Source organism: Sycon ciliatum, chromosome 3 (genome assembly GCF_964019385.1).
Source record: "Sycon ciliatum chromosome 3, ocSycCili1.1, whole genome shotgun sequence".
Classification (NCBI taxonomy): domain Eukaryota; kingdom Metazoa; phylum Porifera; class Calcarea; order Leucosolenida; family Sycettidae; genus Sycon; species Sycon ciliatum.
In genome coordinates, this window is record NC_088645.1 from 20,692,349 (window position 1) to 20,708,657 (window position 16,309).

The 16,309-nt window shown below is 47.7% G+C and overlaps 1 protein-coding gene across 1 annotated transcript in view; it reads right to left on the minus strand.

The window, feature by feature from the left end:
* Positions 1 to 7,971: 7,971 nt before the first annotated feature.
* The window catches only part of LOC135811699 (TNF receptor-associated factor 4-like), a 14,316-nt gene continuing 5,978 nt past the window's right edge, over positions 7,972 to 16,309 (minus strand). The window contains exons 6-10 of the mRNA XM_065324936.1: positions 14,820 to 14,900; positions 11,943 to 12,044; positions 11,375 to 11,486; positions 10,743 to 10,831; positions 7,972 to 10,222 (exon numbers count right to left, since the gene is read on the minus strand). Of these exons, the coding sequence (XP_065181008.1) occupies positions 9,917 to 10,222; positions 10,743 to 10,831; positions 11,375 to 11,486; positions 11,943 to 12,044; positions 14,820 to 14,900 (690 nt within the window). The 3' untranslated portion in view covers positions 7,972 to 9,916. The remainder of the gene's footprint in view (positions 10,223 to 10,742; positions 10,832 to 11,374; positions 11,487 to 11,942; positions 12,045 to 14,819; positions 14,901 to 16,309) is intronic.

A 16,309-nucleotide genomic window follows, 5' to 3' on the forward strand; every position in this document is an offset into this window, starting at 1 on the left:
ACAATAGGCAGGAGAGAGATAGGCCGATAAGAAGCAGCTTGACCAGGGTCAAGGCCACCACCCTTGAACAAAGGAAACACATTAGCAAGTTGAACTGTTGTGGAAATATCCCCGTCGAGAGCGAAGCCTTGAATATCATGCACAGAGACGGAGCTAATTCTCATGCGGACTTCTTCAGATCAACACCTGGCAATTCGTCATGGCCTGTGGCCTTGGATGAATCAACGGACTGCAGTAGGTTCATGACTGCTTCTGTTAGGGTGGGTAGAAACTGGTTGAAGGTATCGGGATTGTTACATAATTAAACATACTATATTGTATATTGAATCGTCTATAAAATTAATATACATCCGAAAGCAGGCTGGATGGGCGCCCAGGATCAGATACGACTTTCCCAAACGCTGCAGCGAGCTCCGCCCCGGCTACCAGAGGCGGAGGTGTTGGCGTCATCCGACCACTGAAGGCATTCAAAATGTTCCACAACTTTCGAGAGTCTGTCCCAGAAGCCTCCAGGCGTTCCTTGAAGTACTGGTTCTTCAGCTGTCTATCCAACTTCCCGGTTTCCGGTGGTGATCCTGCAGCTGAGCGTCCTCTGGAGAGCGAATAAGCAATTTGAGCCCAGCATTGCGCTGCCGTACAGCTGAAAATAATAAGCTCGGGGATCAGCCATCGACAAGGACGACGGTATCGGCTGCGCAGGAAGTTGACCCAAGCGATAGCCGACAGGCCGGTGGAAAACAATAACCGACTCAGCTAAGCACATAACGGCATCCTGTCGCGCGACAATCACATGGAAACGGGCGTGCACTTATCGAACAGAATGCGAGTACGCTACATCGTGCTGTGGGAGCCGTATCCTTGACCTGGCTCGGTGTCGACACCGCGCCTCCCTTTGTATGTTTCCTGTTCGCACTTTGTACTGTCATGTGGTTTGCTCTAGTCTAGGACAAGATCAACGAGCGGCTAGAAATAGAATGGCCAGCCGTTTCGTAGCACTGGTCTGTCATTGTCCACCCCATCTGTAGGGAGAAAAAGTACATATAGTCCATCGGCCAAGTCTCAAAATCGAAAGTGGTGATGCACTGAGCTTCCAACTAAACGCGACCATACCCAGCACGTAGAGAATATATCAGAGAACACTATTCCGTTTGTTGGACGTGCCGAATTCAGTCCAGGGCGTCGATACGAAGCGTTCTTCGTCGCCGAGTTTTTTACTGTGCGATCCATTTGAGAGTGCGCAGAGTTCTGATCGAGAGTTTTTTGAGCAGATTTTCAAATTTTTGAGGCTGTCAGCTGACAGCTGTCAACCCTAAATGGCACTTAGTATGTGACAGGCAATAGGTTTTGGTGCCTCCGTATGCCTTCTAATAAGTTCTATCTTCCTTCGTTTCACTTCGCTGCTTCGCCCACTACCTCAGGAGATGACAGCGTACCTGCACTAGTCAGCTCTCGCTAACCCTGTCTCTCTTTCTCCGTCTTAGCGCTCGTCATTCGTGTCCTTCTGCTGGGGCGAGCTTGATACTGTTGCGTCAAAGTTTTTAGGCAATAGTGGCTGTTGTTCGCGTGACGATCAGGATTTATGGAGAAAGACGACGACTCGCCAAGTTCCCATGCAGCCACAGACGGCGTAGCAATTCTTACCGCCAACCCTTCGAGCAACGGAACCGGCCTGAGTTGGAAATCGTGTCTGTGTAATTGTGCCACGATACGGATGAAATACACAGGCTCACATGTGACGAGATGAAGATAATCTCAACAGGCTGACGGAAATCAAACAGGCTCACGGGAACGCTGCAGTTATGGTCGGAGACGCGGAGTTATTTAGTCACTGGTAAATGTTGCATCGAGTGCTGTGTGCTCTAACACAATTGTAAAAATCATGAAAAAGCGAAAATAATGCAATGGTGGGGCTGAGTGGTGTTCTGTGGAGGAGACGTCGCTGTCTCAGTATTCAACGCCGGACCCTGTATTTCAAGTCTGTGGTCATGCTCGATCATAAGATCCTGTATGGCTCCAGTGCCTTCTCAGCATTGTTGGCGGGTAAGCACCTGGATCGTGTCCAAGTACTGCGGCTCTGTTGGCTTGAGGGACGTACGGGTGCTCGCCGTGCACCCCTGCCGGCAATCTGCTAGTGAAGCTTGGTACCTACTGTGTCCGGGAGATTTTCATCCAGAAGCTGATCTTCCTAGGCTGGAGCTGCTGCTACTCCTGTGCTAGCCCTCAACCACTGGCGCTCCTACTCGGCTCCAGTGTGGGCCAATAACCACCCTGCCCGATTTCGCACTGTTGCTATTCCACACCGTCAGCATTTAACTCTGAGGTCAGACCTTGATCCCTCCCACCATATGCTATCTGTCTGTCTGCCTCTCTGTCACACACAGATGTGCGCGCATACACACAAACACACATGCACACACAGTGACACAAACATACACATAGCCAAATTCTCTGTGTTTGGTGATCATCATCTGTTTTCTGGTGTGCAAGCTCACCTCTGATGCCGATTACTTCCTTGCTTAGACCCGGTCTGCTATTAGACCAGTCTGCTCTCCCTTCACTCGCTTGTAAATCCTACTTGGAGCAGTAAGGTTGTGTCACTGCTCCTACTGATGTCATTGTTGTGAAAGCAATATCATCGCCATTGGTGGTAATTTTCCACCGTGCATGAATCATTAACAATCATCACCTATGTGTCACGGCCTAACCATCCTCGTAACTCCCCTCGTCGTGACTAGTGCTGTACCGTTGAAACCTACTTTGCTTCAGTGTATATTCGCTCCAAAGCTCTTGTTTTGTTGCATAGTGATCTGACGCAGTGTGCTATAGCCTGTCGGGTAATATGGATAAGATTAGTACAGTCGGCATCGCCTATCGAGTGACCAGGTACATGTATAAGGATACTAGTACATGTATACCGGCTTACACAAATAGCACTATGTGTGCAATATTCCTTTCTAAGCGCACGCTGTGCGGTGCAGATAGGTCATTTGTCGTTGCCAACTTGCCGCATGTGCATGTGCAGCAGGAAGGCACCACATGTCGACTCAGTACTACTTATACTGTACAGCATTGTGTGCTTACATGCATCTACGGCCTTGTGGATGCAATTGAGTCTCACATACATGTACATGAAATATTGCGTGTAGTGCGGCATCAGGTGTTAACATACAGTGGCAAATATTTTTCTCGCAATAATGACCGTATTCACCACAAGTGTGTTTATGTCCAGAGCCAACTCAAGTCCTGTATTATTTATGACCATGACAACAAGACTTCCAGGCTGAAATTCTTCTATGACAGGCATGAACACTTGCCTTACAATTGTTCGTGATTGTACGAAGTACATATTCGCTGTTGCATCAATTTTGCACCATTTACATTGTAGTGCCACAAGTGGTATCACGGACACCTGCATGCGTATTGAGTCAAACAAGGTTACCTCTGTATAATTATGCTTATCGTGGCTATCAAGAGCTTCGATGCAAATTCCCAGCTGACGAATGGTGTCCAGCTTGTGTTCAGCTCAGCTGGCACTCACAACTCATAATAATTGCGTTCTAGACGCCAGATGAGATATAAGATGTTTCAGCTACAATGTAGACACAACGTCCGTGTTCAAGAAAGCCGTCACTTCATCTTCTGTCCATCCTCAATAGCACGTTCAAGCAAATACGTCTGAAACACAGTAGCGACAATCCGACAGCGGCGACACGCCGTCTTCTCCGAATGAGCTTCTACCGTTCTAATTCAGATTCCCCCAAAAATGTCAAAATAAATAATAGATTTCCACCAAGCTCGCTAGAATCTTGCGAACCGTCAACATGCAGGCATTTCAAGTGTTCGAGCGTGCGTAGATTCTGCTCAGCGGCTCAAGAACATTCGCCAAGCGAAAAAAAGTCGATGAGAAAGATGTAATGGTGGGCGAAATTACAAAAATCGGAAGAAGGTATTCGACCCAGTTCGACTATCCTGGACTGGATTGGCAACGTCCAACAATCGGATTCGTATTCTATGGGGTCTCATGAGCTAGTGTGCCAAAGGGCGTTTAGTTGGAGCTTCAGTGCATCACCTTCGTCGAAAGAGGCCCTTTCTGAGATTTGGCCGATGGACTAATAGTAATAGTCATTGGTAAGTCTGGTCATAACTGTGTATACATGTAGCGACCTGACTCACTGAGTATTACGTCATTCTACAAACGCATGCGCAAGAAATAAAACTTCTTCGTTGTCCGGTTGGCCAAAGCAGCCGTCGTCTAGGGCCCGACGTAAAACCCTACATTGGTGACCCCAGACGCTGCGCTCTTCGGAGTTTTGAGCATGCCATCCCTGAGCTCGGCCCGCCGCAGTGTCCTGATCGCCTCAACTCTCGGGATCCCGTCAATCGCCGGCTGTTGATGTAAAACTTGAGCCTCACCACCACTCGTCACTGGATCCGCCTCGGAGCTGCTGTGGCCCCTGCCACCCTCCCGGCCACCCTGGGTACCCCGCTATCCTGCCACGGCACATCGTCCAGTCGTCTTCGTCTTCGTCCTGGCCTCAAGCTGGAAATTGGCCACCTCCACCCGTCGTACCAGCTCCCTCACTGTGCACGCACGCAGGCACACGCCCGGCACCGGACCCCATGCCATGGAGCTGCGCTCGCCTCCATCTGTCCCCGCCGCACTCTGTATGCTTCGCCCCAGTGCAGCGCTCCTGCTGGTATCCCGCCAAGCCTGCAACATGCAGTCGCCTCTGACACGATAACACTCCTCTGCCATTAATTTGTACGTTTCCTCTTTTCTTTCTGTCTGCCTCTGACGCTGTCACGTGCTCCTGGGTGCCCAAATCACCTGGTCACCACGCCAGCAGGCGACAACTTTCACACCAAGGTTCAACTCGAGTTCAACTCGAGTGACAGGACTGCACCCAAAAAAGGTCAAGCAGGCTAGTAAGTAAGTACAGTCGACCTACCCTTATAACGATATTTGCGTCACACCAAGAAATATTGTTACAAGGGTAATATTGTTATAGGGGTAACTGGTTCATTTCATACACATACGTCATAATGCATGGATTTCGTTCATTTTTTACACTCTTCATAGAATAAAAAACTGACGTACATGCACATTATGTACACAGCAAGGTGCCCACTGGTGCCCCCATTGCATTTCGTCCTGTCCCAGCGACTTATCAAGTGAAGATTGCCCTACCTGGACAGTGGGCTCTACATATTCCCTGCTAGATATTGTTATAAAATGGAAAATGTCGATTGGTCAGCCCATTTTATATCGTTATAGGGGTAATATCGTTATAGCAATATTGTTATAGAGGTAAGGCATTGTATACACAAGTCAATGGAGTAATTTGGTTTGGCAGAAAAATATCGTTATAAGGGTAATATCGTTATAGAGGTTATCGTTATAAGGGTAGGTCGACTGTAGTTGCACCCTGCAGGCACCGTGACCAGGTGACTGGTGTACGCAGGAGCACGTGACCACTTGTTCAACCATGTTCGATTGGGAATAAAGGAGAAACGCTGCATCACAGCCTTTTCGGACCAAAGCCAGTCGACTCAGCGTCCAAAAGAGTACAACATATGGGCCAATGGTGGTCATCCGTGCTTTTATAAGAACGAAATGGCGCTTTTAGTGACATTTTGCATACAAATCCCCATCTAGTAGGGCGCAGTCACCCAGTTTCGGTGGAAGTGCGCGAGTTCGATTGAGATTCAAGTAGGAAGGGAGCATCTCAGCTTCCTCGGACCACGACCATTCGACTCAGCACCCCGAAGACTACAACTGGTGAAATTTTTTTTAATGTTAAAGGGGAAGTTAAGGCAAAAATTAATTTTTTGCCTTAACTTCCCCTTTAACATTGGCCACATCAATATACGCAGTCTACGCCACAAACTGTGTGAAGTTGAAAGTATAATGATAGAACAGCAGCTGGATATACTAGCCGTATCCGAGACCTGGCTAGATAACAGTGTCTCTGACCTGGAAGTGCATATCCGTGGAACCATCCTTTACCGTAGAGATAGACCATGCATGACAAGCTGCTCGTGTCTCACAGCATGCGGCCCCTGCAAGAAAGGTGGCGGTGTGTGCCTTTATGTGAAAGAAACCCTCAGAGTTTCCCTGGTGGAACGTTACTCACATGATGCCCTAGAGCTTCTTTGCATACGATGTACGTATTATCTCTAATAATAAGCACAGTCTCCAATAATAGAACACCTTGGGGCGGCATTCAAAAAATAAAGTGCTCAGTCTCCATTATCAGCACACTGTGTAAATTCATTATCTGTACCGGCGAAAAAACCCTGAAATGTGTGTGTCTGACATGAATTTGCCATGGCAACATGCCTCTGAATTGAGGTTTAAATAATAATGGAACAGTCTCTAATAAAGGAACGTCTCCATTTAGCACGGGGCGGAGGTACATTGAAAAAATAAAGGGCCGTGCTTATATAAGAGATAATACAGTAGTTTATCACTCCCTTTGTATTGACTCACATAGATTTTTGCCATACCTAAGCAGTCAAATATTCCTGCATATTTCACTCCTCAGGGCTATATCATTATTGACTGCTTATATTTGACTGCTTATTAGGGTTGCGCAGTTGAACGGTGCCTAGTGCAGCATTGTCACTGCATGAGTAGGTGGTGGTGCAACGGTTGTGCAATCATAAAACCGGGATTCATGAGGTTATCGTTCTGGAATTTGAAATACGGACTGTTTGTCGTGATAAATCTAATATTGACTTCGTACTTGGTCAGTACAGTATAGGAAATTAAAAAACCCGTAAAAGACCTCGGCTTCGCCCCGGTCTTTTACTCGGCTTTTATTTCCTATATTATTGACCTCGTACTCAGTCAATACTAGATACATATTCTAGAGTAGATTGTATACTGAGAAGTAGAAAGTTCTAAATTGCGGCGGCCATGTGCAAACCGGGCTGGTTTAGCGAAAACCGCTGAACACACCTTTCTCTACTTGTGGGAGGAACGTTAGATGCTCATCGATTAGTATACCTACATGTACATGTAGATATGTCACAGTAGAGACAGGGGAAATGACAGTACCTTTTCAGATCAGGTACACCGTACAGGGCTGGGCTCCGTGCAGGCAGGTCAGGAGGGATGAAATCCGGCTAAAGCGCTTGTCATTCTAGAATGTAGAACTAGACGGTGTCACAGTGAATGAAATCCCATCGCGTTAGTCAGGTTTGCACCATGCTGCAGTTCGCAGACCTAGGGCCCACCAGACTGCGTCACTGCCCAACAAACTACAGTCAAACCTGTAACTAAAGACCACCGTGACTAGCGACCAGCCTGGTACTACCGACCACCGTGACTAACGACCAGCCTGGTACTACCTCCACCGTGACTAGCGACCAGCCTGGTACTACAGACCACCGTGACTAGCGACCAGCCTGGTACTACAGACCACCGTGACTAGCGACCAGCCTGGTACTACAGACCACTTCGCCAGGCATGGACGGTCTCACATTCATGGTTGTGCGATGCAATCCTCTAACTAAGGACCACCTGTCCCTAAAGACCGCTTTCTCTGGCACCAAGGGGCAGTCGTTAGTCACAGGTTTTACTGTATGGACATGGTTAGCATTTTACCGTTTCGTTCTCCCGCTAAATAGCGCTTTCTATCGTCAAAACGATACCAAAGCGACGGTATTTTGGATGTTGGGTACGAGTACGGTTGGATTTATTGTGCCACTGCCCACCAAACTGTGCCACGGCCCACCAAACTGTGCCACGGCCCAACAAATTGTGCCACTGCCCACCAAAATGTGCCACTGCCCACCAAAATGTGCCACTGCCCAACAAACTGTGCCACTGCCCACCAAACTGCGTCACTGCCCAACAAACTTTGCCACTGCCCAACAAACTTTGCCACTGCCCACCAAACTGTGCCACTGCCCACCAAACTGTGCCACTGCTTAACAAACCGCGCAGCAGTACAACGAGGACAATAATTGTTTGTCGTGGTAGCATGCAGGACCGGAAATAATCAGTTTCAAGCAAGACTAGTCAAGTGAAGTATAGGCAATTACATCGAAAAAGACAAAAGACAAAAATAAGTCTATAACATCGAGTCGAAAGAACAAAACAAAAGACAAAAATAAGTCTATTACATCGAGTCGAAAGAACAAAACAAAAGACAAAAATAAGTCTTGGGGGCCGGGCCGGCATTATGCACATGCTATGTCAAGAACACACAGTTCCTGGCATGCACGAGGTCTGTGTCAAGAAGAACACAGGACATGATAAGATACACTTCCAGAGGTCATGTATTGTTAAAGAAACGACATGGCTGTAAGTAGGACAAAACAACGACCACTAACCGTACGCAACACAAGACAAGAATACATGAAGACGCTGCTGATCGAAAGTAGGAGTCAACTGTTGCAGAGAAAATCAATGGCAGGTACGGTTTTCTGGTTGAGACGGGATCAAAGCCGGGGAAAGATCTACCCAGTGAGAGTTGAGTGAGAGATACAGATCTGGTGTGGCAGCAGAGTTAGTGCAATTGGGTCAGTTTCCATAGAAGAATCAAGTGTTTAGCCGATATACCGACTGCGCCACCAGCAGACATACATACCAAACGCGACGTCGACGATGAAAAACAAAGGGGTGGTGAGAAGTCCGGCAGAACAAGGATAGAAAACGTCATGCACAACACTCAAATCAAGTGTACGACAACATATACAATACTGCACTCAAGCTCAACCTGAACTGAATGTTCGCCAAATCAACCAACCAGATGATAGTAAGTAAGCTCCAGAGAATAGTAAGTAGTTATTTGTATGCGCTAGAAACAAGAGAGTAGTAATTTTCATGCGCCAGAGACAAGAGAGTGGCAATTTTCATGCGCCAGAGAAAAGACAGTAGTAATTTGTATCCACCAAAGAAGTCACCCTAGTGGCACATAGTGTGTGCATCACCAGACAACTGAGCACCGAAGGAAAGACTAGGGTAAACTGCGAGCTCTTGGATCTGAACAGCCAACGCCGATTCCCAACACAGACACAAGGAGATAGACGAAATCACCAGATGAGCACAACTGAACAGTACGCCAACTGGAATCAAGAGCCAGTGTTATCACACTGCCTTGTTCACGTGTTACACTGCGGAGAGAGGACTTGGGTGCACCTGCCCACTTAGCCAGGGGTGATCCAGGTCAAGTCCCCTCCTTCAGTGCAAAAGCCATTCAATTAGAGACAGGAAACAGCAAATCCAACTGACAACGCTAGTTTCGAACTGCATTTCCATGGACAGTAGCAATGCCAAGCTGCCTATTCTAGACGGACGCCATCAATTCCAAGACAGTTTTACGCAGGAAACAACACAACGTGCCCGGAAGACGGTCGCCAACCGTGAGAAAACCAGCAACGCGAGTCTCGACGCACGACTGGATGATCATGCGGTATTCCGGAATTCGAGGCAGCAGAACTGATGGTGGGAGCGCGAAGCTGATGCAACATAACCACAGCAGTAGGCAGCACTGTACACCACGCTGGAATAGAGCCGACTTCACAGCAATGCTGAGTGATGATAGGACTGCGGTGCTATGAAGATAAGACTAGGCACTCACAGTGAATGTCTGGACTGTCATAGTATGGAAGGCATGGTAGTATGCCATTGTACTCTCACCAGCAACTTCATCTGCACAACATGACAAGTGGCCGTAACAGATCTTTCGACCCGGTAATCTTGGATACATTTGACACCTATATGCAACTGGCAACAGCCATGCTGCTTGCATTGCACGCATTCCAGTCAACAGTGCCCTTGACTGGATTAGCAGGCGCAAGACTCTCCATATTATGACCTTGTCTTACATTTGTCTTCTCCCGTCACATAGTCCACAGCGGCAGCATCCCTCGCCGGACGTGGCCATACAAAGTTGCCATACACAGGCTACTGTGCCGTCGAGGCAGCGCCAGGGCCATGGTACGGCTCCCACGGCACGATGTAGCGCACGCGCATGCAGTCCGACGCCAGCACGCCCGCCTCTGCTTGCTTATCGCGAGACAGGATGCCCTTGCGCCCCCAGCCGCGGCGGTTGTTGTTCTCGGTCGGCCGGCTGGTGTACTTGCGACTCTTCTCCACCTCGCTCGGCGGCCTCACGGTCTGCTCCACGATCACTCGGTCCTCGGTGACGTGCATGCACTGGACGATAACTGTCCGACGAAAGGGCCATTCAAGCCGCTCGTCGTTCTTGCCCTAGAGCGGAGAAAAACAGCAGCAGGCGAACAACACTATAAACAACACGAGATATAACTTTGGGCGTTTTTCCCTGCTAAAATAGTACTTGTACCATGCGACCTCCTGAGCATGTCTGCTAGTGATCGTATTCACCACTGCCGTCTGAATAAAGAGAGCTACAGTACATGTATGGAATAATATTAAATGGCTAATATTCGACTCCTTTTTAGGAAATTATTGAAAGAATGAGGAAGATAAAGATCCAAAAGTCCGTATTTGCCGTTAGATTTTGACTTCTGGCTACAGTCAACTTCGCTGATAAAGACTGTGGAGATAACGACAACTCGCGAATAGCGACAGATTTTCCATGCCCAGAGCAAAGTCCATTCTTTCGGGTATAACGACACTCATAAGGACACTTTTCTGATGCCCGGCCGAGTGTCGTTATACGCAAAGTTGACTGTACTTCGGAGGTCATCGTTTCAAGCCCTATACCACCTCAGCAATGTTCAGAGGAATGCCGGTCCTGGCATCTTACCTTTACTAGTGCATAGTAAAAGGAGAGTCCAAGTTGGCTATCGCTTGGGTCGATCTTCATGCGAAGCCGATACCCACTGTCGCATGGACCTGCACGCAGAGGGATATACACAGACAATCTACATACAGGTTACAGAAGTACACAGAAATACACACCACAAACCACCATGTACCATGTATACGCCCGTCACAAGAGAAGCACGCAACTCTGCAAATGCAATGGATAAGCACCCGCAGATTTTTCTCTAATAGTAACGAAAGCAGACAAGATCTGAATGAAACAGATCGAGACAGTAACCTATGGGCGCAACCTACACTTGCTGGGGTCGACACACACACACACACACACACACACACACACACACACACACACACACACACACACACACACACACACACACACACACTACATGTTACTACTGTTGCAGAGTTACATAGACACAGAGCACATCATCATTACTTAGGCTATGAACAGGAATTGAGAACACAGCAGTAAACATATTACAAGACGTGGCCTCGGACATCAACACGTCAACAAATTCACAGTAACCATTGGCAGAGGCATCAACACGTCAACAAATTCACAGTAAACATTGGCAGAGGCAGCAACACGGCCAACTCCACACAACATACCGATGTAGAAGGCGTCGCTGTAAAACGGACGGCCATAGCGAAGACGACGGGAGATTTTGTCAAAGATGTGGATGTGAACGGTGCGACGCTCTTCGACAGGACTGCCAGCAACCTACAACACGGTCAACAGCAGAGACCAGAAGGGATGTAGTACACGCTACCGTCCGTTCATCGTAAACAGTCCCGCTGGCTTTTGAAAGTCGGATTTGGGCTGAATTGAGGATCACTAACCCACTTCGAATCGAAAAAATCTGGGTTCGGGACCTGCTTCTCCATACATGTTGCCATGGCATACCTGTCCTAATTTTGTAGAACCTGGCTGAATTATTTCCCTTGGACTCGAATATGGAAAGGGGTAATTGCACGGTTCATACGATGCAGGATGTACTGTTGTTTTCACGATATCTACAACTATGTGCGGGAGACACTACAAAATTAGGGTTCCAGTTTCCAATGAATGGACTGTAGATGTTGCACACAAAAAACCAAAACACACGCGTAGCCGCCATCTGGGTTAGAAGAAAAGCTTCACACATGTGCAAAAAGGTATCGGAAAGCGTGCACTGACCTGCCATAGGCGATTGGTCAGCATGTCAATGCTCTGTACCATCATGAGGTTGTGCTGCATGCTCTGCTGCTGGCAATGCTGATCAAGATCTGCCCGTATGCACTGAACACAAGATGGGACACGCATGTACAACACAAGTCAATGCACCGTCATACACCGTCATACACAGCCATACACCGCCATACAGCACAGTCGTACACAGTCATACACATGTTTGCAACCGATTCCAGGCACTTACATTATTATACATTCACGCGTGCACGCCCGCACATAATAGTATCACATTGGAAGAACAGCTACTACCAGTAGAAGCAAATATTCTGGCTCACACTGCACAGCACTAAAACTGCCCTCGATCGTCTTCGTCTTGGTGTTTAGTACTAGTGACATTGATCTGGGAAAGAGGGGATATGCTCACCGAGCCTAAGGAGTTGAAGATAGCCCGGGGGGGGGTCTGCAAACACTTCAGTACTGACACCACCAGACTCGAACCTGGGAGGTTTGCCGTACGCAATCAATGCTCCACCACTAAGCTACGGAACATAGTTACCATTCCAGCATAGTTGTTCAACAAGTGACAGTGGTTGCCTGTACACCGATAGTAGAGCTACACGGTGGCCTGCTCACACTCGCCGGTAGTCATAACATTGCCAACCCACACAATTACAGCAAGGAAACATGGCCGCGCTTTCCGGACTTCGGTGGTGAAATTTCGAAGCGTTGCCGCTCTGTATTTCTGGGTGGCTATTTATTTCATTTTCTACCAGCGTTGATTCTCCACGGTATGGTTGGGTGAACACCCACATTTCTAAAGTACTGTAAGTAGACGAATTTTCGGCCCATTCAAATGTCGGCCTCCCAGGGCTAAAACCAATTTTGGCTGCATTAAATTTTCGGCCTGAACTGCTGTACTGCCTGTATACACTGTCACCACTGAACCTTGCAGAACAAAATTTCGGCCGCAACAAATTTCCGGTCTAACATGACCAGGCCGAAAATAGCCGAAAATAAATAGGCGCAAACTTCAGGTTCAAGAGGAAGAGGGAGCAAGAACAACGAATCAAGTAGAGAAAAGAGGTGATAAAACAGCGCAAAGAAGAACAGCTAAACACACCAATCATCATGACTGTGTGACCCATACTCAAAGAAAGAATGGGAAAAAAAGGTGCCCGCCTGTAGAAACCTAACAGGCGTGAAATGTAGTGCCACAACAAGAGACCACCACTGTGAAATGTAGTGCCACAACAAGAGACCACCACTGGACATGCCTGAAAGAAATAGACAACCAATGGACATAACTAAGAGTTCATCAAATCACACTTAGATTGACCGGTAGATCGTCGACAACTGGTCAGTTATGTCCATTGTCTTCAGGTATGTGCAGTGGTTGTCTATTGTTGCGGCACTATCTTTCACGCACTTCCACCATTTTTTGGCATTATTCCTATGCGTATGGGTCACACATTCATCATTGTTGTGTTTAGCTGTTCTTCTTGCCCTTTGTTCTTGCTCCCCTTGGCCTTGCCAGTATATCACCAGGAGAAAAGGCACGGAAGTTCACTACTGAAAATATTTCCGGATGTTGCTGAGGAACTTGAAGTTTGTTCTCCTACTAGACAGGGGCGGGGGAACCCCCTAAATTGTTCATATGTACTACTGGAAACCATATGCAGGCACCTGTGCATGTATCAGCTATTCAGTGTTGGCTAAACTGGAACCCCCTATAGAGAGAGATCTCTGGATCCGCCCCTGCTAGAGGAACCTGAAGTTTGTGCTCCTACCAAGTGTTATGGGTTATTTTCTAGGTAAGATACCCCCCCCCCCCCCCCCCCAGCCCCACACGTCAGGCGAAATTACTGGTCAGTCGGCGTCACGCATTTTTCACAAAAAATTGCGTTTCACCTGCTGGGAGAGTATGCGTGTACTCGAGTCTCATCCTGAGCACGTTTTTTTCTTCTTTTTTTCAGCTCCAGTATAGCTGTATTTTTCATTGCAAAGCCGTCCTCGATTGTTGTGTTCGTTGTTCAAACGAAGTGGACATTCAATCATGAAGGCAGAGGACATAGGAGCCTGATTGGAGTTTCTCGTGGCATATGACGGCCACACAGAGACACTTTGGGATTTTCTGAATATAAAATACCGTACGCACAATGCTGAGATCAATTTGTGCGATATCAAATTGTTTGTGATCTACCACATCGAGCAGAACGGGATCCAAACACAAGCTTACCGACGGTTAGGCTGCCGACCTGAATGGACAAATGATCCCTGGCTTCACCAGACGCCAGACGTCGGACACCATGTCCTTTGCCGCGACGTCCATCTCCAAAAAGAACTCCATCTTCGTCGTGAAAAGGCTTGAAATACTCAATATTCAACCGAGATTCGCGGTCTCACCCTTTCTCAGATCGAATCATTTTTTGTTGTAGCAGTTGCAGGGCAGATCCCCGCCACTACTTCAACAGAAGATGGCTCCAAAGCATGCCTGGAACAAGCCATATCGAGGTTGCAAGCCACCCCTCTCAGCACTTTTTTTGAAGAAATTCGAAATTTCAATGGTGGAAGATATACTATGAAGAGAATTTCAAAAAGTATATTTCGCGGAGCGATCGCTCAAGCTACGTCATTCAAACTTTGCAGGATGGTTCAGACGTACATGCTAGGCATGGAACCACAGAAGATGATATCATAGCTGACACACAGAGTCACACACACAGCAGATTCGTGTGCACAAATACTAAATTAGTGGACGTCGTCATCTTCTTCCCGCTGATCTCAAATGTACGATGACGTGCTATTTCGCCTGACGCCCCTATGTTAACGTGGCAAAGCATTGTAGGACTGATGGTGACTAATCTCACACAAGCAGCATCTTACCTCGTGGACGCAACCAGTTCCGACGTACTGAAATGGGCATTTGACGGTCACATTGGGACACACTTTGTCGTGCGCTTCCAACTGAGTGGCCAAACACATACACAAGAACATACAGCCACAACGTATGAAACTAAAATTAATGCACACATACCGTCAGCCTCACCAAAAAGAACAGTGTACGCACCAAGAACTCTCGAATAACGACACTAACCTCTGACAAAAGAACCCCTTGACTGCATATCTCTAAGCACCCGATGAACGACAACTCGGGAAAAACAATACTTTTCTCATGCTCGGTCACGGGTGGCTATTCGCAGGGTTTGTTGTACCTACAAATACAGTCAAAACCCGATAAGACGAACCCACAAGGGAAGACAGAAAAGTACTTCCTAGTAGTAGTAGCAGTAGTATTTATTATTTTACTTGGGTATACCCAACAGGCCTATGACCTTCTTACAGGGTGCCCAAGGAGAAATTGTGAGCAGCTAGCGCGAAAAGCAGGCAAGGTACGCTGGGATCGAATGATAGCGGGTAGTGCATTAAAGCGGTCAGCACCAAGAAATGAGAGACTGTAGAGGCCTGGACGGGACATGAATGGGGGGAGAAAGAGACTACTGGATGTTTGGCCTCTGGTTTGGGAGGCAGTGTGGGTAGCATCATTTCGGGTCCTTAAGATTTGGGAGATGAGGGGACTGCCAAGGGACCTGGTGAACCGAAAAGTAAAAATGAAAAGCTTAAGAGTGAGGCGTAGGCTGAGTGGGTGGAGGTTGTGACAACGCAAAATGGGCTCAACGTCAGCACGGGAAGGGTAGGCAAATACAACACGAACAGCTCGGCGGCTCAGTCCTAGAAGCTCATCGTATTCTGCAGCGTGTAATGAATGAACACATGATGTGCTTGCGTACTCTAATTTGCTCAGTACAACTCCGAGATAGAAAGCTCGACGGGCCTTACTGTCCAGGTTGTCTCTGCCTCGCCTAAAAGCGCCTAGCCTAGCTGAACTACTACTTACTACACCCGCTCTGCAATCAAGTGTGAAATGTTTTCGTCAACTGGAAAACAGTATGCACTAAGTAGTGGTAGGCCTTCCACCCTGTACGTGTAAAGCCGTTTTGACTGTACATGCAAGACATGCACAAGTTCACTATGGCAAGAAACCAGACAAGCTACTATTGTGGACATGGAAATCCGGTCGCACATCTAGCGGCCCCAGGGTGCTGGCCATGCAGCCGTGGATAAGCGGTACACACATGCATGTTATGCGCTGCAGCGCGCTAGTCGCATCGGATCAACATGCGCCCTGCACGCAGCGTTCTGTACGCGCTGAGGGCGTCGGCCCCGGTCAATCGACCGGATTTCCATGTCCACGACAGTACCAACTAAAAGTTCACCAGTGGAAAACTTGAGGCTGTGACCACTCTGCATTTGTGTCAATCATCAGACAACATACCGCTACACAATAATGAGAATTGGCACAAATTTCATCTCAG